Source organism: Equus quagga, chromosome 20, assembly GCF_021613505.1.
Source record: "Equus quagga isolate Etosha38 chromosome 20, UCLA_HA_Equagga_1.0, whole genome shotgun sequence".
In the NCBI taxonomy this organism is placed as follows: Eukaryota; Metazoa; Chordata; class Mammalia; order Perissodactyla; family Equidae; genus Equus; species Equus quagga.
The window spans coordinates 8,946,232-8,970,286 of record NC_060286.1 but is presented as its reverse complement, the minus strand read 5'-3'; the positions used below and the strand labels follow the sequence as shown (position 1 = coordinate 8,970,286).

The 24,055-nt window shown below is 37.0% G+C and overlaps 1 protein-coding gene across 1 annotated transcript in view; it reads left to right on the top strand.

The window, feature by feature from the left end:
* Nucleotides 1–24,055, top strand: part of KCNH5 (potassium voltage-gated channel subfamily H member 5) — a 305,105-nt gene that overhangs the window by 208,907 nt on the left and 72,143 nt on the right. Inside the window, exon 9 of the mRNA XM_046647837.1 lies at nt 14,938–15,190. Coding sequence (XP_046503793.1) covers nt 14,938–15,190 — 253 coding nt within the window. The remainder of the gene's footprint in view (nt 1–14,937; nt 15,191–24,055) is intronic.

Genomic DNA, 24,055 nt, shown 5'->3' with positions numbered 1-24,055 from the left:
CGTTTGAGGTTGCTTATGTGAGCTTTTTCTTGTTTAGTGAGGTGAGCCTGTATTGCGATGAATTTCCCTCTTAGTACTGCTTTTGCTGCATCCCAAATGATTTGGTATGTCATGTTCTCATTTTCATTTGTCTCCAGATAAAATTTGATTTCTTCTTTAATTTCTTCAATGATCCATTGTTTGTTCAGAAGCATGTTGTTTAGTCTCCACATTTTTGCACCTTTCTCTGCTTTTTTCTTGTAGTTGATTTCTAGTTTAATAGCATTATGATCAGAAAAGATGCTTGATATTATTTCAACTCTCTTGTATTTATTGATGTTTGCTTTGGTTCCCAAAATATGGTCAATCCTTGAGAATGTTCCATGTGCACTTGAGAAGAATGTGTAACCTGCTGTTTTTGGATGAAGTGTTCTATATATATCTATTAAGTCCATCTGGTCTAATTTTTCATTTAATTCTATTATTTCCTTGTTGATTTTCTGTCTGGATGTTCTGTCCATTGGTGTTAATGGTGTGTTGAGGTCCCCTACTATTATTGTATTGTTGTTGATGTCTTCTTTTAGTTCTATTAAGAGTTGCTTTACAAATTTTGGTGCTCCTGTGTTGGGTGCGTATATATTTATAAGTGTTATGTCTTCTTGGTGGAGAGTCCCTTTTATCATTATATACTGTCCCTCTTCGTCTTTCTTTATCTGTTTTGCTTTGAAAGCTACCTTGTCTGATATTAGTATAGCGACACCTGCTTTCTTTTGTTCATTATTAGCTTGGAGTATTGTTCTCCATCCCTTCACTCTGAGTCTGTGTTTGTCTTTGGGGCTGAGGTGTGTTTCCTGGAGGCAGCATATTGTTGGATCTTGTTCTTTGATCCATCCTGCCACTCTGTGTCTTTTGATTGGGGAGTTCAATCCATTTACATTTAGAGTGATTATTGAGATGTGGGGGCCTACCACTACCATTTTGTGTCTTGTTTTCCGGTTTTCTTCAATTTCCTTTGTTTTTCGTCCCATGGTTTAATCTGTTCTGATGAAGAGCTGCTACTCTCTGTTGTTGTCCTACTACTTATCTCCTCTGCTTTTGGTTTTGTAGTCCCTTACCTTTTTTGGATTTTTCAGGAATGAGGGTTTTCCTGAGGATTTCCTGAAGAGGAGGTTTTGTGGCAATGAACTACCTTAATTTTTGTTTATCTGGGAAAGTTTTTATTTCTCCATCGTACTTGAAGGATATTTTTGCTCGGTAGAGAATTCTCGGCTGTAGATTTTTGTCCTTCAGATTTTTGAATATATCATTCCACTCTCTTCTAGCCTGTAAAGTTTCTGCTGAGAAATCTGCTGATAGCCTGATGGGGGTTCCTTTGTAGGTTAGTTTCTTTTGCCTGGCTGTCCTTAGTATTTTCTCCTTGTCGTTGACTTTTGCTAGCTTCACTACTATATGCCGTGGAGTTGGTCTTCTTGCATTGATAAAGTTTGGAGATCTATTGGCTTCTGTCACCTGAAGATCCATCTCTCTCACCAGATTTGGGAAGTTCTCAGCCATTATTTCTTTGAATAGGCTTTCTGCCCCTTTCTCCTTCTCTTCTCCCTCTGGTATACCTATAATCCTTACGTTGCATCTCCTAATTGTGTCTGATAATTCTCGGAGAGTTTCTTCATTTCTTTTTAGTCTTGCTTCTCTCTCCTCCTCTGCCTGCAACAATTCTATATTGCCATCTTCCAAATTGCTAATTCTTTCCTCCATATTATCGGCTCTACTGTTCAGAGCATCTAGATTTTTCTTAATCTCCTCTATTGTGTTCTTCATTTCCAATATTTCTGTTTGGTTCTTCTTTATCGTATCAAACTCTTTTGTGACATAGCTCCTGCACTCGTTGAGTTGTCGGTCAGAGTTCTCTCTTAACTCATTGAGTATTTTATGATGGCTGTTTTGAAGTCATCATCATTTAGGTTATATATCTCATTTTCTTTAGGCTTGTTTTCTGTGTATTTGTTATTTTCTTTCTGTTCTGGAGATTTAATGTATTTTTTCATATTGCTTGATGTTGTTGATTTGTGCCTCCGCATGGAGATAGAGTTTAGTTGTCCTTTCACTTGTTTCAGCTGCTGCGGTGGGGGAGCAGCTGTTTATACTGCACCAACCAGGAACCCTGTCCGCAGTTGCTAACTGGGCCTGGGCCCCTCCTTGTAGTCCCAGTGGTCCTTTGGATTCCCTCCTCTGCCGTGGGGGCTGTCACAGGGGGGCTTCAGGCTGCTGGTGCCTACTGTTGCAGCCCACCTAGACGTGCTCCCTCCTTGGGGTCTGCAATGGTGTTATGGGTTTTTCCAGCAGCCGGGGGTGGGATCACTTATATTTGTCGCTCCATTGCTGTCGGCACCCACAAAATCTCACTTGTCCACTATGGGTCGCAGGAGAGCTATTGGCATCTTCTACAGTCTGTGGTTAGTTCACCTAGTTATGCTGCTTTTGTCCTGGGGTCTTCCAGCCTTGTGGCTGCCGGCTGGGTGCTTTCTACTGGTGTCGTGCAGAGGCTTTCCCTGAGGCTGCTGTGAGCCTGTAGGGTTTCCCCCTAGGCTACGGAGCTGGGTTGCTGGAACTCCCCCCAGCCCCAGTCCTGTTCCCCAGGAACTCGGGGAGCCCTTTGCCCTGACTTGGGGGGATAGCCGGAGATCCTGATTTCAGTGGTAGCTGGTCAGCTGCTACCCTGCCTAATATTCTCCTCTCCGGGACCCTCCCGGTATTGTGGATGCTGGGCATGGCCCCTCCGCTAAAGGCAGACAGAGAGTTCTGTCTGCTGCCCGGGCAGAACTCTGGAGCTTCCCCTCCGGGGCGCAGAGCCAGCCTTTGGAACTTCCCCCAGCCCCAGTCCTCTCCGAGATCTCCGGCAGTCCCTAGTCCCACAGGGCGGGCAATGGCAGCTGGGGGTCGCCCCGCCCTCTGGGATTCTCTCCGGGATTTTCCCGGAGCCATGAATGCTGGGCGTGGCCCCTCCGCTAATGGCAGACAGAGAGTTTTGTCTGCTGCCCGGGCGGAACTCCGAAGCTTCCCCTCCGGGGTGTGGAGTTGGTCTTTGGAGCTTCACCCAGCCCCAGTCCACTCGGATCTCCGGCAATCCCTAGCCCCACCATGCCGGCAGTGGCAGCTGGGAGACCTCCGTACCCTCAGCGACTCTCTCTGGGACCCTCTGGGCGCCGTGAACACCAGGCAGGATCTCCCCGCCAATGGCGGGGAGAGACTCTCCCCGCGGGCCCAGGTGTGCAACTCCAAAGTTTCCCTCTGCGTTTAGGAGTAATTACGGGGGGTTTAGGTAGGGTTCTGATCCCCTGTTTCCATCGTCACTCCTCTGTTGTGTGCTCGCTCCTGCCCTAGATGTGTATTGATCTTCTGGGGGCGTCCGTTGGAAGAAAGCCGCTTGCGGGTACTAGGCTGTTCCGTCGGGGTCGGAGAGTTTTCACCTATTTCCACATCCTCCTGGAGAAAAGTCCGTCCGCCTTCTGATGTATAGTCACGTGGGTATCTCAGACGTCCTGAGATGCTGTCTGGATATCCTTTGTTAAGCGATGTGTCCAAATAATTGTAGACTCGAAGGGGGAGAGACAAAGAGGACTACTCACGGCGCCATCTTGGATCCCCTTATATTCTATTCATGGACATTTTTAATTACCCTGCATTCATGACTATTTTCTGGATGATAAAAATTGTGACAAATTTGATTTCTGATAGTGTTACTGACATGTCTAGTTTCTCAGCTATGAAGACATTGATGACAAATATCAATGTAAATAATACATAAACCAAAATTCATGTTGGGCTTATTTCCCCAAAGTCCCTTTTAATAATGTCAACATAATATACTATATCAAAAAGATGATAATTTGGTTTCTAAGATATTGTAGAATACTACTGAGTTTTAAAAGCATTTCTTAAACTTAAAAAAAATATTTCCCCTGTGCTACTAAATGGGCTCATACAAACGAGAAGAGTTTGCTTAGGTCCTAAAAGCATTATAATGTTTTAGTCACCATGACAGCATACATATTCTTAAACAATTAAATAACTACAGTGTTCACTGTTCTGTCTTCAGGTCTTCTCAACAGCATTGATACAAACTTAATCAAGATAGTAGCCACTAAATTTAGTGACAGAAATTCGCTTCCACCATATGAAAAAAAAAAGTAAAAATCCAATCATAAAGTTGATTACTTGTACAATTGCCAAGTTCTCCCTCTGCTTTGGCCTTTGTAGAGCAGCTTCCTTTTCCCTGAACATTCTTTACCCAGACCCTCCTCTGAGCTCCTGCTTATTGCTTTCTAGTGCTGGCTTCCTGTTGCAACACTCTAAGCTTTCCCTGTAACTGATTGTTTTTTTTGTTTTCCTGGTGAAACAGGCTAGCAACCTGTGTACAGAAACTGTTTGGAACTATTTTTTAACGCCACCTCCTATATATGTTCCACATATAATAGACACTCTCTACAAGTACTATAAAATTATTGAATGGAATTAGATAGTCATGTCTCCTGTGATGGTCTATTCCATAGATCGTGCAACTTAATTTTGACCAAATTTGCCTAATGTCAATATTTTTAATGTTTGGAGAATGTTGATAGTAAAGACTTTTTATATAATATTTTATCATAGAAGGGTATACACACACACACACACACATACATACATACACATATAACGTATACAAATCATAGGCATACGGATCAATGCATTTTTATATGTGTGTAGACCATGTAACTGCTACCCAGATCAAGGTAAAAAAAATCATCCCAGAAGCCTCCCCACATGCTTTGTCCAGGCAATTACTGACTCCCCTCTGAAGTAGCGACTATTTTTTAAATTGTGATATAATTCACGTATAATAAAACTCACCACTTAAAAATGTACAATTCAGTGGTTTTTAGAATATTCACAAGGTTCTGCAACCATCACCGCTATACAGAACATTTTCATCACTCCAAAAAGAAACTTCATCCCCGTTAGCAGTTACTTTCTATTAACCCCACCCTCACGCCCTTGGCAATGACTAATCTACTTTCTGTCTCTATAGATTTTCTAATTTTGGACATTTCATATAAGTGGAATAACATAATATGTGGTCTTTTGTGACTGGCTTCTTGCATGTTTTCAAGGTTCATCCACATTGTAGCATGTACCGGTACTTCACTTCCTTTTATAACTGAATAATATTCTTTTGTATGAATTTACCACATTTTGTTTATCCATTCATCAGTTGATGGGCATTTGGTTTGTTTCCCATAACCACCATTTTGATGCTGAACTTCATGTAATTGGAATCATGCAGTATATATGTAGTATTCAATTGTATGGATATAGCAAAACTTATCTGTTCATTCTATGGCTGATAGACATTAAGGTCGGTTCTAATTTTTGGCTATTATGAATGAAGATGGTATAAAATTCTTGTACATGTCTTTTTATGAACATATGCACACACTTCTCTAGTGTATATGCATAGGAATGGAATAGATGGGTCATAGTATTGGTAGGAGGTTAGTTTAATTAGAAGTTGTGAAAAAGTTTGAAAAGTGGTTGTATTATTTGACATTCCCACTAGAATACGTGAGAGTTCCAGTTGCTCCCCATACTCTCCAAGACTTGGTATACTGTCAGCCTTTTACATTTAGCCACTGTGGTGTGTGTGTAGTAGTATCTAATTGTGGTTTTAATTTGCATTTCCTCATACTTAATGGTTTTGAGCACCTTTTTAAATCATATTGGCCATTTAGATAATCTCTTTTGTAAATTGTCCAAGTCTTGTGCTTTTTTCTTTTTTTTAAATTAGGTTGTCTGCCTTTATTTCTATTGAGTTGTAGGAATTTTTTATATATCTTGGATATGATTCTTTCATAGGATATATGTATTACAAATATTTTCTTTCAATGTAAGTCTTATCTTTTCATTTTCTTAACTTTTGAAATTATATTTATTATATATGTTATATTTTATTATATTTATTATGGTCTATATGTTGTTTCTTATATTTTACTTATGCATGAATTACTGCCATAGAAAATTCTAGGAAGCATAGTTGTGCATTTTAATATTCAAATAACTGCAGTCATGTGCTGCATAGCAATGTTTCAGTCAATTACTAAACACACACATAGTGGTGGTCCCATAATGTTAGTACCATATAACCTGGGTGTGTAGTAGGCTGTACCATCTAGGCTTGTGTAAGTACACTCCATGATGTTCACACAATGACAACATTGCCTAACGATGCACCTTTCAGAATGTATCCTGGTTGTTAAGTGACACATGACTGCATACCATTTTGTCTATTCCGTTGATCTCAGATAGCTAAATTCCTGAGGCACTTTACTAATAGTAAAGAGTTTAATTTACCAGAAAGCTCAGTCTTATATTGCTGTCCTATTTCCACTATAAGTAATAACAGGTTTCACTAAATAAGAACATATTGGTTGGTGCCTAGTCTGATAACTATCAGCATATTGGGAGAGTGAGTGGAAGAGCTTGGTGCTCTTTGAAAGGTTTGCAATTTTATGGTACATCATCATCTTATACATATACACACTGATATGTAACTGAACCATATCTGTAATCTATATATGAGTGTTAGAGTTGTGAAAAAAAAAGTTTCAATGTGATCTCAATTGTTCAAATGTTACTTCATTTTATCTCATTTAATTTTTCTCCCACTTTGTAATTTCCCAGTCTTTTCAAGACAACTTAACTTTCTAGCTGTTATTTTATATATACCTGATTTTTTTATCTATCTGTATACACACACATACATATATATGTATATGTATATATACACATATAAATATATTAGAATATATATACTCTTTTATACAATAAATCATTTTGGAATTAGATGCAATCTAAATAAATATAATCAACCTACATATCTTTGGCTTCATTTACTACTTTGTGACTTCTTTTGACTACCTTTACTTTCTACAGTTGGTATGTGTATATATATATATATATATATATGTCTTTTAGCAACAGAGATATGTTCTGAGAAATGTGCCGTTAGGCTATTTCTGTGATATGCAAACATCACAGAGTGTACTCACACAAACCTAGATGGTATAGCCTACCACACACCTTGGCTATACTATGGAACCTATTCTATTCTTAGCGGACCACCACAGAATATGCGGTCCATGGTTGACGGAAACGTTGTTATGCGGTGCGTGACTGTATATATACCTGTGTGTGCGTAGATATATTAAATTGCATAAATAATTTGAAAGACAGCTGATGCATATCTTTAGAATTTTAGTTTGCTTTCTCTATTGGAAGAATAGTAGGTTGAGACATAAGCTTTCATAATCACAATCATTCTAGAAATAATCATCATTATTGATTTGGCAGCTCCAATTTCTGTTTCATTCATTTTCTTTAGATAATATCTATCTGTATAAAAGTAACTTTTTTTTGTTTTAATAAAAATTGTATATATTTAAGCTGTACAACAAGGTGATTTGATTACATATATATAGTAAAATGATTACTGCAGTCAAGGTAATTATATCCATCTCTGTACATAGTTACCATTTGTGTGTGTGTGGTTTTTAAAGTGAACTTTTAAAAACGAAATAAATGTAATACTGAAAAGTGGGAAAGTTATGTTATAAATGAACAGCTTGATAAATTTTCACAACACTTGTGTGTAGCCAGAGCCCAACAACCGCATTACCAGTACCCTAGAAGCCCTCCTGTGTTCTCTCCAGGCATTAACCAGCTTTGCCCCTCCACAGTAACTCATATCTTGACTTCCAGAATCATGTATTGATTTTTCAGGCTGTTTAACTTTATATAAATGGAATTATGCAGAGTACACTCTTTTGTGTCAGGCTCTTTTTCAACTAACATTGTGTTGTTTAGATTCATCTATGTTATGTATAGTTGTTTCTTCTTTTATTCTTGTTGCTGAATAGCTGTCCATGGTGTGAGTATGCCACAATGTATTTACCTATTCTAATGTTTATGGATCTTTGGGTAATTTTCAGTTTGGAGCTATTATGAATAGTGCTGGGACAAACACTCTTGTTCATGTGGTTTGGTGCATATGCATAGACATTTCTGTTGGGCATATACCTGGAAGTGAAATTGCTGGGTCTTAGGGTATGTATATCTATATGGTCAACTTTTGTCAATATAGCCAGGTAATGGCAGTACCAATTCACTTCCACCCACAGTATATGAGACGAACTCATCCTTTCAACAGGGCTGGGAACATCATCTGTCATAGGAGACTTTATTTTGAGTAATTTTTTATCTTTTGATCATGACCAGATTGTTTCCAACATTGTTTCCACTCTTATGGGTAATTAATTGAATATATTTAAAAATATATTTCTAATTTTAGAAAATATTTTAACATGGAAAAGTATTCTTAAAGAGTCAAATATATGCACATAAAAAAAGTTCAGGCATGAGATTAAGAATAGAAAACAGCAGAAACTCTAAATCAGAACTTTAGAAAGTTGGTGACACAAAATATCAGCAGCTTTAACAAATTAAAAAATGGTGAAAATTGCTATTTGTTTCTTTTCACCACTCACTTTACTGCAAAATCAAGACTATGAAAAACTTGGTAGAGTTGACTCTCTAAATTTTTTAAAGAAAAAACTTAAATCTCACTTTTTTATATGAAATTTGTTTGCAGGAAATTTATCTCTAAAATGAAATGCATGAATTTTAACCTATCATCTCTCACTGGTTATAGAAGTCTTCTGGTGTGAAGTATGACCTTTTACTTTTAAATAATGGCAGATAATTTGCTTTGGTTTTATTTCATTACATTGTTCCTGAGTTAATTCCTTGGAGGTTTTGATACATCCAGAAATTGGCAGACTAACATCCAGACAGCTGCTCTCCCTTGGTCCGCATGGCTGCCTGGCTATATTTAAAAAAAAAAAAAGAAGAAGGTGAGCTTTTCTTCCCACAACATGAATAAGAACTGAATTCCTATAGAGAACTCTATTTCCTGTGTTGGCAGTCTTTGAGCTCCTCATTCCCAGGAAGGATTGTAAAAATGTTTTACTGGTAAATGTCACTTGCCTGACTCTTTCCAGTGATTTTCACTAACTTAATACCAATTCAGTTGGATTGGTAAAAAGAGATTAATTAGCAGTGCATAACTTAATTGCATCAAAGGAGGTAGGGATTTTGAAGAATGTCAGTGGTAGCTTCAATGGCTATCAAAATGTCATTAATGCATTTATTCCTTTGTCCTAAGAAAACAGGGGGATCACCTTCACTTATCAATTATTATTAAAAATAGCTGGTGCTATATTACTATTATAGAGGATTGTATAGATAATCAATAAAATAAATTTATTTTAGAGCTGTAAGTGACCTCAAGAGGGAGCCTTGTTTAGTTCACTACCTTCAGGCACTTAAAGTAGAATTATCCCCATCACTCCCATTTTCCACTAGAAATTTCTTATAGTTTGATTAAAAGTGATCAGTCTGTGGTCACTGAGCTAGAGAGTAGTGGTGGGAGCCTACCTCCACTAAGACGAAAGCTCTGCAGCCTTCTGTGTCATTGCACTGTACAATGCTACTGTTGTTTCAAGTGAAATGGCCTTTTCTCTTTCGAATGCAAATGGAATATTTCAGGGAAGATTCTTGAAAACATGTAAGATACTCTCATACACTACTGGTTAGAGTGTAATTTGGTACACCTTTTTGGAAAGCAATTCGGCAAGAGACTTAAAAGTGTTTCTGTATTTTACCCACTAATTTTACTTCTAAAAACTCTGTCCTTAGACAATCTGGTATAGGTACAGGGTATTTGTTATAACTGAATTTAAGAAAGGGAAAACTAAAAATCTCAATATCCAATTCTAATGCAGTAGTTAAATTATTCGTGTTACAATTATATGATGTAATATTGCACAATGATTCAAAGTATGTTTTTAAATCAGTATTTCATGACATGAGAAATGATTATAATATGACATTCAGCAATTATAGCAGGAAATAAAACTTTGAGATTCAAGTTTTAAGAAAATGGTATATACATTTATAAATATGTGTAAATAATGGAGAAATTTTATTTTCTTCTTAATGTTTTTTTGTTTCCTATATTTTATGTAGTGATTATCAAAATATATTTTTAAGTATATTTAAAGGACAAATAAGAGAGAGACTAAAACCTTCTTCTTTCACTTGCTCTAGTCAACCATTTTCTTAGAGGATCTTGATTTAACTCTTTGGTTTCTAATTAAAATATTTAGGCTCACTGTTCTTCTAAGCTTTTGTGACATTATTAATACAATAATGGATGAAAATGATGGGAGAAGGGACTTAAAGAGAGTGACATTTATCAAATGGTCACTGTATGTTAATATCTAGCTCAGGTCCTTTCCATCTATACACTAAACCTTATATTCCAAATAAGACAACTTTCTTTTGGCAAATAGTAGTGGAATAAATAATTTGTCAATGAATCCTTATGTCTTTCACCAAAGCTCTAAAATATGCAATACATTTATTGGAACTGAAACTAGGTGTTTAGAAATGGAAACAAACTTGCAAAGAAATTTAGGCTGTTCTTTGGTGGTGGGGGAACATTAGTGATTTCCTAATAAATTAACTATATTTTCATTGATTGGACCTTAAGTGATTTTCAGATATTAGCATTTATATTCTTGTAGTACACAAAGAACTAGAAAACATCAGAAATTGCCGGATGGTGTATTTTATTCTTGGTTGAGCTTCATTGAGGGGCATGGCTTAAAGAGCTGAAATCAAAGAGTTTTGGATTTTGCTAGTAATTTATTGAGAGGCTTCAAGCAAATCACATAACCTTTATGCTAAACATTTGCCTTATTTGTAACAGGGGCATTGGACTAGGAATGGTGATTTTTGAAGCTATTCCTGACTAGAAGTTCCAGCAGGCAAGCACTGTGAAAGTTTTGCTCTTGGATCTGGAGGCCTACATAGTAGCAGCATGTAACTAGCACACGACCAGCCCTCAATAGCTATAAGTTAAATGAATGACTGAGTGTGCCCCTGTGGAGCCCTGCCTGGGGTATGCTTTCCCATCAGAGCTCCACTCAGCATAATTCTGCTTGTATCTGCTTTATATATTGGGCATAAGATAAGATTTCATTAAAAAACTAAAGAATTATTTTACTGATGAAAATAAAAATTTGAAATCTCTAGGCTAGTCTTTTCAATTCTGTGATAATTTAATGTTACTTTTGTGTGCTATTATTTAAAAAAAAATACAGATCACAACACCTCTTAATCTTATTTTCCCCCTCTATATATTACCAAATTCTATGATAGAGATGTGTATAAATTGTATTTATGATAGAGAGAGGAATGGTCCCTGCTTTGATGGATGAATCAGGTGCCTAGGCAGAGAAGAGGATGATGGGAAATGCCAGTCAAAAGGTAGAGTGTGTGCAAAGGCAAAGAGCAACGAGAGAGTATGGCAAGTTTAGAGAGGTGAGCAACATCGTGTGACTGGAAGGCAGGGTTGGAGGCAGATAGGAAGGGATGCGGCTGGAGGAATTCCCATCATAAAGAGCCTTGTGTGCTTGGTTAGGACTTCAGCTTTACCTGGTGGGGAATCAAACCATCAGATATTTTAAGAATGCAAGGTAACATGATCATATTTGTGTTTTACTAAGAATTCTCTACTCTCAGTGTTGAGGTTAGATCTTTGGAGCCTGAGGGATATCTGTTAAGATAGCTCTTGATCTTGGGTTTAATGGAACTGGTGTCATAAATAATTTCAAAAAGTTTTCTTTTTCAGACCATGGCATTCTTTTCCATTTTTTCAGGGTTGGTTTGAAGAATTCTAAAAATGATTCCTTCTATGCAGCCATAGCCCTTTCAAAGAGAAAACTTAATTATTATCTTATTAAGAATCTAATTTATAACTATCCTGACATGAAGAGGGAATAAATAATCAACTCTGGAGACAAATAAAAGTCACTTTTAATATGAATATTTTCTGCTGAAATGTAATTTCATTTATTTCTAACTATGAGATACCCATAAGGGAACCCATCAGCAAGAGATTGGATATGACATTCAAGGCAGAGTACATTGAAATTGGGACTAACAGACAAGGTGATAGAATCATCTTGAATGAGAATTTTATTTTAGCACTTAAAACTAAATTTTTCCTGGCTTAAAACACTTATTAGTACCTTCATTTACAGAAAAAATAACACTATAGTCATATTTTGATGACAGAAACACCATGTAAGTTATGTGCTCTATCTAGGGGTGGGGAAAGAGCTTGCCACTGGATGTGACTTTGCACTATTTTAATACTTAGTTTTAACTTGTCATTTTATGACATCTAGACTTTAGTATATACCATCAATCAAAATAATAAATGAACCAGTGTCATAAGTAAAGTGAAACAAAAAAGGAGAGATGCACTTAAAATGTAATAAAAATCCTCTTTTGGTATGCCACTAAATTGAGAATATTGCTAACATTGGAAGATTTCATTTGCAGCATGAATCCTGAAATAAATAATAAAAAGGACATAAAATGACTGTTACAAAATGAATCTAAAACAAGGAAAATCCTTTAAAGTAAATGGAATAGAAATGGAATGATCCATTTTCCCATTAAGTTATTCAGTGTAATGTTTATGCATGTGTGTATGTATTTTAAAATTATTCTTACTGCTTTGCTTTTCTAGTACTAATTTCATTTTAAACCTGAGAGAAATATTAAAGTTAGCTAGTGCTTGAAATATCTTCAGGTTCATGCTGAAATATTTTCTTAATTTTGCTAGGAATCTCATCAAACAACCAAGACACAGAATTCAGACAGGGGTGGAAAATGAAAAAATGCAAATTGTTTTTGAGGAGAGCTAAAGCAACAATAAACTTTTTAGGAATATTCATGGTCAATAAGGATAATAAAAACTAACATTTCTTTAGCCCTTGCTGTGTGCAAGGCTAAACTGGGATAAACTCAAGCCCTTTCACTTAATTCCTGTATTGAGCCTATGAAATAAGCACTATCATCCCATTTCACAGATGACATTAGAGAGATTAGATAACTTAGATTACAGAGGTAGTAAGTGATAGATTTTGTTGTATACCTTAGGCAACAAGGGTAGTAAGTAATATATTTGCATGCGGACCTGTCTCCTCTTGAGCCTGATCTTTTATGCTACCTCTAAGTCATAAGTAACGATCTCTAGGCAGCACGTGCTCCCATGTCAACCTGGCCATGCCCTGTCATAGCACTTTTCTCATTGTATTATAATTGTATTCTCATTGTATATAATAATTATATTATTATAATTATAATCTCTTTACCCGCCTACCTCCCCGTGCTTCATGGTTAGCTCCTCTAAGGCAAAGACAATGTCTTATTTATCCTTCTAGTTCCAGGGGTTCAATGTAGTGGTATGTCCTAATAAATGCCTACTGAATGACTAAAGTTGTCAGAAGTCACTAAAGGTTCATATGTTAAAGAAAACATTACATTATTATGGAAAACAACTGATATTGAAAGAAAGGGCCAGTTGCATCTAAAGCTCTGTCAGGCATTCGTTGCCTTAAAGATGAAATTTTTCAGAAACATAGGTGAGCTGCCTATAGGAGTTCAAAGAAGTATGAAAAAAACCCACAGAGATGCCTAAGTGATGTGAAATAACATAGAAAGTATTAGGAAAGGTTAAGGGAAGGGATACTGAAATCATAATTTAATTAATGGTCTTTGCATTTATAAGGGACTCATCTTCTACACAAAGAAGCAAAGAACTTTCCATTGATAGTGAGCCCCAAGTAAAAGGAATACTCAGAGGATGTTTCAAGCCTTAGGTAATTTTTTAAAGATTAAAATGCAATTAGTACAGGAAAGAAAACTGTTTTATATTAAAACATTATTCAGTATAACTTAATGGGGAAAAATCAACTTCAACGTCAGCTTGAGGGATTGAAAGTCTATCAAAGAAAAACATTTCTGATCATAAGGAATAGTGTACCAAGGGGGTGAGAGAGGATTCTAAGTGAGTTTGCACATGCATCTTTAAAGTGGATGGCACTGACTTCTGTCATCACATCTTGCTTGATGATGCTCTGATTAAATGTGGTGATAATGCCCATTTTAATCTGGGCCTTTAATTGTCCTGTCTGAAAGCTACAGGCAATGAAAGCTCTCTAACCTTAGCTCTCTAAGCATGTTTCTGCTATTTGTTCCCTCTCCTAAAGGGCGCCTTGAGCTTGAATTCTGTTCTTGCCCTCAGCAGTCTATAGGAGTCAAAGACCAGAATGGGCAAGGGCTGCCATGCAAAATGATGTCCCCACTTTGCCGGCATTGACATTTCCAGTTGCCCACGCCCTACAGAAGGCTGGTGAATTCCCTTTTCGTTCCCTGGACATAAATTCATTTGCAAAATGAAAATATTCCAGAATGAGAAAAACGCATAGAGTGGAGTTCTATCAGCGAATGCCAGTGTGTCAAGTTGCGATGGTGCTTTTGTTGATTCTGTTTTTTTATAACTGGTTAATATGAATCCACCTCCAACGTGGAGTAAAGTACATTATGCTGAATTTTGATTTCATTATGAAAATGTTCTAAAACAGAGACTAGACTAAAATGAATGTTAATGACCTGTTTCAGTTGGCGTTTTGATGAAATTAGATTAAGTTTTTGCTGAGACTTTTCCTGACCACTGTAAGAACGTGTTCTTTCTACAGGGAGACTCATATCCCTCTCAAAGCTTTACTACCTGGTTCTGTATTATAATAATCCGTATGCTCATCAGCCCATCTCACGAGATTTATTAGGCCCTTGAGAGCAGAGCTGTGTCTTTTAACTTTGCCTTCCCAGTATCTAGTGCAGTGTGTTGCAGACTTTGTCACAGTCACTAAATATTTATTAGATGCCTTTTTCTGAAATAGCCCCTTTCTCTCTTCTTCTCACTTATTTATCTCTCACTTTCTTCAGGTCCTCTCCATCTGTCCCAAGGACATGAGAGCTGATATCTGTGTTCATCTAAACCGGAAGGTTTTTAATGAACATCCTGCTTTTCGATTGGCCAGCGATGGGTGTCTGCGCGCCTTGGCGGTAGAGTTCCAAACTATTCACTGTGCTCCCGGGGACCTCATTTACCATGCTGGAGAAAGTGTGGATGCCCTCTGCTTTGTGGTATCAGGATCCTTGGAAGTCATCCAGGATGATGAGGTGGTGGCTATTTTAGGTACTGTGAACTTTCCTATTGCAGCAGCAAAATCGTAACAGTTTTAGACATTTTGCTTCTCAGGTTTCGTAAGAGAAATTTCCTTTGCTTGGTGACTTTGGAAATTGGGTCACTAATGAGATGATGAATCTTAGTGAAAACTAGTAATGCCATTTCAGCAAAGCACATTAGTATTGGTCACAGCTTACCGGGCTGCATGAGGGTTTGATTAAACTTTCTTTGGCAATAGTAGGACAGTACTTTTTAGACTAGAGCTGATCATAGCCTAAGGTGGCTGTACCCTCATGTAGGTAAGTGTGAAAATGGCTTGTGGAATTATTGTCAGGTTAGTAACCTAGAATGTTAGTCTCAGAGGGGCAACCTGTCTAGTTCAACATTTTCTATTAGAGATGAACAAAGTGAGGTCTAGAGAAGTTTAGTGACTTAACTAGTTAAGTACATGAGTTAGGGCTTGAGTACAGATCATCTTACTCTAAATCTTTCTGTCTCATCACAGTGGACCTAAGTAATGAGCTGAAAGTGATGAAGAGATAAATGAATTTGACTCATTATACTGGAGTAATCACAATGCAAGTAAATTTAGGTTTATAAACCTGGTACTATCCATTCGCAAACCAGAAAAATTATTTGGCTAATAATAAATTCATTCTAAAGTTCAGAGACCCAGTAGATAGTTATACTAACAAAAAACAGTGAGAGTGCATATAAGAGACAAATTTTTTAAAAAGTTACATGTTTGGGGACTGTGTAATATATATATTGGTTAAAAAACGCCAAATGTTATTTTAGATCATTTTCTATTCAAATATCTGCAGCAGGCTCATGAAGCCCATGTAGATAGAAAAGGAAGCAATAATGAGGTCAGCGGAGAATCATCCCTTGTTTTTTTCCTCAAGTAAAATAAGTTAGAATTGCAGGATGTCAACTCCATTTTGGTCACATTTTTCATGGCTTGTGTCTCATGAAAAATGAGCTCAATTTTTAAACTATTGGATTTTTTAGTTACCGAGGTCAACCTACCATAGCTTCAATGCCACTTAATCTCACAAGCAAAAGATTGACTGATGTACTTTAGAAAGTGCAAAAGCGAAGTGCAGCACAAAAACGAAGAATGGATTTCAAAAAGCACAATTACCTGAGAAAGACATAATTGAGAATTCAGAAGCAACGACACTTCATAGGAAAACAGGTTCAGTAAAATTTATAGGAGTTAGAGAAAATGGTTCCAGGTTGAAAATGACTGAACACTGTTGTCTGTTTAGACATGATATTACAGTTATAGTTAAATTTCTTTTAGGAATTTTTTTTTATTTTTTGCAAGAAAAATTAGTACAGTCTTTTATAGTCAGCACTACGGGTGTGTTTATTGCTGCTTAGTGCTTATTCTGCTTTGTTTCTTGGAATATAAAGGAGTATTTATGATCCTTCACAAAAAGTGTACATTTTGCCAGAGCAATCCTTTGTGGTAAAATGAAGCATATACACAGTATAATCATTCTTGTTTGCTTAAAGAAGATAAAATATGAGCTCAAAACAAGTGTATTTTCTTTTCCTGCATGTTTGTGTCAATGGTGGGTGGGAGAACAGACATCAAATACATTACAAAAAAGTGAGTACCCGTGTGATAAATTACTTCAGCTGTGTACTGATTGTCATTTGCTTTGCCCCATTTTCTTCATTACAGCTTCACCTTGGTAACTTCTTTTCTGAAAAGAAGGACGGAAAAAGCCCTGGTCGTGCTCTGGGCTGGGTCTGCTAAGCTGGAATCATTTGCTCAGTGAGACAGATGAAATGCATTTTCTTTTCATTTTAAAATAAAATGGTTGCTGGTTTTGCCCAGTGACACAGTAAAAATGAACACAGGGCCCCTGGGTATTGGACAAATCTCATCACATATCTGTCACATTTTATTTCCTTGAGTGTGTGCTTTTTGTTTATCCTCCTCAAAAATCTTGGGATTCAGAGACTTTTCATCTCTTAGCTTAATAAGTCAAACTATATGTACACCTCTTCCGGCAACCTTTCTTTCCTTTTTTTCCATGGGCCTCTAACAAAGAGTAGTTCAGCCAAAAAAATGGCAGTCAGAAGGTTTTTGTTTTAAATAAAAAAAGAAAAACGTTTGACCCGGAAGTGATCTCCCAAGGCAGACGTGGGTGGGTGGGGAGGCATCGCTGGCGGAGTCTGCAGGCGGGTGGCAGGGTCAGCTAAGGCCATGGAGCCCAACAAAGACGCTGTCCTCAGGAGTCTGTGATTAGCATCGGCGATGACGAGTTAGACGGGGAGACAGGGGAACTCCGTCCTGGTGTTGAGCCTTCCGCCAGTCCGCGTTGATTGGAGGAGCAGCCCGAGGAGATGGTGGCCCAGGAGTGTGGCCTCACGGTCACCTTCTGCAGGAGAGGGAGCGTGACGCCTGCACTGGGGACCAGTGCACCAGGTGCTCCGAGCACCTGCCCTGGGTTCACGCGCTTCGCAGGGTCCACCCTCGAGGCAGCTGCAGCCGGTTGCCCGCTGCCCCCTGTGCTCCACCTGAGGAGACTGGAGCCTGCTTAGAGGGGCCTCCCCTGACCGAGCCAGCATCTTGACTTATAGACTTTCACACAGGCTCTGTTTTGTGACTTCCCTGTGTGGCTTCCTTGGGGGATGCGTGTTTTCCGACTTTTCCAGATTAAAAATACTTTCTTTTACGATTAAAAAAAGGTGTTTTTTTTTTTTTTTTAACCACTCAAGATGCCTTAACAATGCTCTAAGAAAGAAGGAGGAAAATAGTAACCTGTCAGCATCACTTGTGACATTTTGGCGACCAGCCATTCCTTTCCCGCTACTCCTTTTTTTTCTTCTTCCTTTTATGGTTTTTTGGTAGCTTAATTTTGAAGTAATTATAAACTTAGTGAAAAGTTGCAAAAATTATCAGGGTGTGAAGTTTGATATATATCTTTAGGTTTTCTACCTTGTTTAGTTGATTGACTCGTCTATATCTTTACTTATTTTTTTTGTCTTTTTGATTTATCCTTGAAGTGAGAACGGCTGTTAAAGTGTAGTAGTATTAATGTGTTTTATTTACGTCTTCTTGCATCCCCTGTAGTTTTTGCTTTATAATGGTTGTTGCTGTGCTATTTGATGTGCAGAAATTCATAACTATTCTATCTTTATTGTACGTTGTGGCTTTTAGCATTGAGATGTGTCATTTTTCATCATGTCTAAAGATTTTTTCCCTTATGAGGGTCAGCCAGAAACAGCATCGCTCACATCTGAGTACACCTTGGAAAAATGAGAATTTGCCTAATTTGGTCTGATAGGAGAAATAAGCAGGCCTTGCTCTCTTTTACACTGATTCTTTTGCCAGTTGAAAAGTAGAGAAGGGAGGTCATTTTAAAATTAATTAAAATCTCTGAATCCAAAAAACAGGTGCAGTTTCATTCTTTTGGATCCTTGCCTCTAATCAGTCTCTTGGTAGGTACATAATTCTTTACTGTGTCAAAAGTGCTAAGGTGTTTAATGAATAAGTTCTGAAGCATAACTAATGGAGAGATAAAAAATGTAGTCAACAAATACCTTTTTTTAACACTGAAAGTGGCTTCAAGATGTTTTTCTAAATAGGGCATATGAAGATAATTGCAGTTCATGTCTTTCTCCAGTTTGAACTTCTTTCAGTTCTTACACCTCCACCTTTTCTTTTGACCTTCCCACTTTTTATGAAACACAAAGAATTCCAAATTAAGTTCATGATGCATACATAATATTTTATGTTCTTTAATGCCTTCTTGCTTTTTACTTCCTACCTTATAATTACTTAATGTGAACAGATTTATTGGTATGGCTAAAATAGCCAGATTACTTCTAAGTGTCTTGACAAAGTATATTGTACCTTTTAGAGATTATAAAAATTCCATTTCTACGCTAACAATAGACCCAGCTCCTAAAATACTTGTGTTACTGCATTCACATTTTGTCTTCTCTGTGTTCACCGATTATTAGAATCATAGGATTGGAGCTAAGGCAATCTGTATTTGAGTTTTTTAATTGTAATTTTGAATTCCCAAGAGAACTATGCTTGTTTATGTAGATTTTGGATGGAGGGGTTAGATATTGTTATGGGGTTAGGGGAAGGTGGCATGAGTGAGGAAGGGAAAGACAGAATTAAATGAACTTAATAATATAAAAAGGATAATTTCTAGTGCTTGGGTTAAAGTTCCACTTTAATTAGGATGAGTTATTTAGACTCAGCCCATCTCTTATAAACTTTTGTGCATTGTCAAAGAAAACATAAATATGGTTCTCAAAATTCAAAATCTGCTTCTTATTTTAATTCCAAAATGAAAAAAATCTGAGATGTGAATGAATAATATTTTGCTATTTTGAGAATCTGTGAAAATGTGACTTTTATGCTGTGGTTATGATGTCTTCCTGTATACTTGCTCTCAGAAGTTAAATGATTCACACTTAAATCCTTAAAAGGGCTTTTCCCAAGCCCCAGAAATTTATTTTCTTTTGAATCTACATTTCTGTGTTTTGAGATGCTGAGCTAGGTAGGTTTGCTCTGCATATTATGATGATGAACTTAGTTAATTCAGACATTTTTATAAAGGGCAAACCAGTTATTTGCTTTGAAAAAAATTCCATGCTCCTCTTGCTTCAAACTTTCCAAGTAGTGATTATAACATCATTTATCTTTGGGTCAAATTATCCACTTTAGAGCCCCTCAGCCTGTAGATTTTTTGATAAAATATGTCTTTACAATCTGATAGTTTAGACTCAATCTTAAACCCTCTCCCAACCATCCTTCAGAACTAAATCTTGTTTATCTCCTTGATACTTCTTTTATCCTATCCTTAATATCCCTATACATGACCACTGCTCTTAAAATTTTGGTCCTGGGCTGTGACTCAAAGCTGAAAGGCCCACCTGCTTTCAATCTGTCATCTGCTTCAACCTGCAATTCTATATTATGTTGCCACCACAGTGGTCTTTCTAAAATATAATTTATCATGTCAGTCTCTGTGTTAGGATTGGCTTTTCAGCACCTTGGGGATAAAATGTAACTTCTAGCATGGTCTATGAGCCATTTAAGTCTTGGTCTCAGCCCTCCTTTCCAGCCTGACTTTTGCTGTTGCCTGTCCCTCCTTGGATCTCACCAGAGTGAATTGCAGGAAGTTTCCTGAGTACCACTAAGTTCTGTCTTACTGGCAAGCTTGTGCATATACTGCTTGCTTGCTTAGAAGACATTTTCTCTTATTTTTAGTTGTCTGTCCCTTATTTCCTCCTCTTCTTTTATTCTTTCCCTTATTGCCCTAGTATGGATGAGGTACCTCTGTTCTGGGCTTTCGCTGTACACTTACACAGGTTCTTAGTCCATCCTACTTTTATCTTTTACCTGTTTATCCTCCTATTGCATTGTGAGCACTTGGGAGGTCTTGCTCATTTTTGTCTCTCTGTCATCTCTGATAGGGCTCCTTAAATAGGTTCTTAGTAAAGCTTCGGTGAGCCAAATTAGCTAGTGCTTTATTCTGCCATTAGGCTGTTTTCATAATTGTTTGAGTTCTGGGTGAAAAATACGTTAAGTTCTCTTGCCATTTCCTCTATGTTTTATCTTGAGATACTGACTACTCTCTGTTTCTCTTTTGTCTAGGTGCTGATAGTAAAATGCATTTCCCTGAGACTCTAGCTTTAGCATAGATCTATTGTGGACTGGGGAAACATTTTCCTACTCTTAATTGGGCATTTGAACAGGGAGAATAAGAAGGGCTAAATGTTAACTATCTCAGGCCACTCAAAACTTTCTAATAAATCACTCCTTATTCTCCGTCAGTAACTCCCAGTATTGAGAAAGAACCTAATTTATACCCTGGTCATTGATCATGGTAGGAAAGCTTTAAATTATGTCTATGAGAAGGAATTTAGCTTAAATTCCTAAAAGTGGCATTACTTTTGCTGTCAACTAGAATGGATAATTTTATAAATCAAAATTAACTTTGTTAGAAAGTAAACATTTAAGAGTTATAGAAAGAAAAATCATTTTGTAATTAGTAAATGAACCTCCCATATTTAAGTAAAATTTAAAGTCCATAAGTACATTTTTGTTTTAATATTTCCTATCAAAATTTTTAAAGTATGTTTTTGAAAAAGGCACTTCAGTCCCCTTCGAAAGTTTAATTTAAATACCATTAGTTATTTAAAACTACCTGAGATTTTTATTTGTGAACTAAAAAACAGATTCAGAAAATATCACAATATAACCATAGAACCTAATGACATTTTATAAGGTAAAGACCTTGTAACAATTTCACTGGTCAAGAAATAGAACTTTTACAGTCCTTCCCACCATCCCCTGGAAGTCATGCCACGTGCTCCATCCTAAACACTGTTTAATTTGTGTATTTTTAAATTGAAATCTACATGTTCCCCCTCCATTGCTTGCTTTTCTTTATAATTATTTGCTGAAGAACCTGGACCATTTGTCCTGCAGAGTTTCCTCGGTCTGGATCCTGCTGATTGGCATGCTCACTGCACTTCGGCATGTTCCTCCATCCTCTGTATTTCTTGTAGATTAGCAGCTGGATCCAGAGGCTTGATCAGCCTCAGGTTCAATTCCTTTGTCAGCACTATAGGTGGGTCTATATTCTTGCATCAGAAGGCACATGATATCTAGTTGAATCTCTGTGTTAACAACCATTGACACTCAATGCCTAGATCCGTTAATTCATTGGGAGTTGCAGAATGAAGATACTCTAATTTTATATTTTGTTTGCTAGGTAGAATACTTTTATAGAGAGAGACTGCTCTTAAGTACTATCTGGTTACCCAGTATGCAGTTCACATAGGAATGGCCCCGTAAATGCTTGATGCTTTTCCGTTATTTACTGATTTTTAAGATAGTTATCCTCTGATGGTGCCTAGATAGTTTCTAAAAAACTCCTTATGTACTAATGGATTTAAACAAATGGTGAATCTCAGTGCATTGCAGTGCAGTTTTTATCATTATAGAAGTGCAAATTGTCCCATCTTTGGCCAGTAAGAGCCTCTCCAAGTTGGCTCCTGGGTCCTTTTGATATAGTAGTCTTTGATAATTTCCTTACTATGTAGTATGACCAGATCCTCATCTTGTACATGTTCTGCCCCATACCTGGAATCAGCCATTAGCCATTTCTCCAAGAAGCTCAAATTTGTTTTTGGGAAAAATAGTATTTCAAGATCACAATCTTGATCCTAGAGAAGCTCATTGCTGCTGAATTGGTGACTGTTTCTTGGCCCTTTTGATAGACAAAATTATGAGAAAAAAATACATGTATGTATATATGTTTGTGTCTGTGTGTGTGTATATACACACACACACATGTATATATATATACACAAATAAAATTTCTCAAATTCACGCAGATATATTTAATCAAAATTCAGTAAAATAGGGCTTCATTTATCCACCTCTATATTACATCTTCATCTATTTTCTTCTATATTGAGAAAGCTGGGGTCATAAAGTATTTCATAATTGCTCAATTGCTTTATGCCACATTACAAATATAACAACCTCAGAATAACAATACTAATATCATCACCACATGATTACTGAAAATACATAAAGAGATTTTTGCATATGCTTGTCCCATTCTCCTCCACCCACCATTAGTTTTAGTAGTTGTACTTTCTTTACCTCATGAGAGCATACAGCCAGTATGCACTATACTCCCTCCCTTCTAACCTTGGTTTAGTCTTAGTTCTACGAGTAACTATATAGTTAATGCTACACTAGTCTTTGTGTCAAGTCTTTCTAGGTATTTTGGTTGTCGGAAGTATGTTCACTAATAAGTTCCCTAGGAAAGATCCATGGAAACAATATTCCCTGAGTTCTTTTGTGTTGGTGATATAGCTTGTGCCCTTTATACTTGAAAATCAGTTTTGCTGGGTATGAAATTCTTGGTTCACATTCTTTCCTAGAGTATCTTAAATATGTCACCCCCTCTACCCCTCTCAAATCAGTAGGCAAATCATAGAGCTTTTGTTTTCTACCGTTGTATCTGTTGTATACTTCTCTTCCCTTTACTCTTTTTGTCACTGCCTGATGAGCTGATGTGAGGCAAGGTGGAATCGTATATTTGTAATCTGTGAAATCTCATATTACAGTTTCACAGTGATGCAAACAGTACTTCCAACAGTACTCGCTTTGTCCCTTTTCATGCTGTCATTAGTTCTGCTAGTAAAGCACTAGACAGGTCATGATTCCCTTCACTCCAAACACTTTTAGTGGTTCCCTCTTTACAATAGGATTAAGTAGACTCTGCTGCATGGCAGTCAAGGTTCTTCCTCTTGGATCTTGTTTTTTCTCTCTAGATTTGGCCCTCTCCCTAGGTCCCTTAGGTTTCCAGTGTATCAGGCCAATGCTGCTCATCATTCCCTGGGCAGATCATCCTCATACTACTGTGTGATACAAATTACTGCTCTTCTCTTAAAGGCTCAGCTACAATTAAACTCAAACACTGCTTTGTTTATGAGGTCTTTCCTAAATCTCCTTAAATTCAAAACAATTTTTTTCCTGTGTGCTTTGCTTATCTTTATTCTATAGCACTTATTTTATTTTTTTATTATTTTATATATATTTTTGCATGTCTCTCTTACTTACAAAATTAAAGACTCTTGAGAGCAGGATTTCTATTTCTTGTATGTCTCTATCCCCCCACAGCACAGAGCACATTTCCAGCTGAAGGTTAGTGTTAGGGCTAGGAGTTGAATGCTGAATGCCTTAATTGAATGGGGTGAATGTCAGCCATAATTTCTCTCATTTGACAGAAGTGAAAGGTATAAGACTTAGTTATAATGTGAACATTACTATAGATTTCAACTCTAAAAGCTTTCTTAGAAAAAGAAAACAGA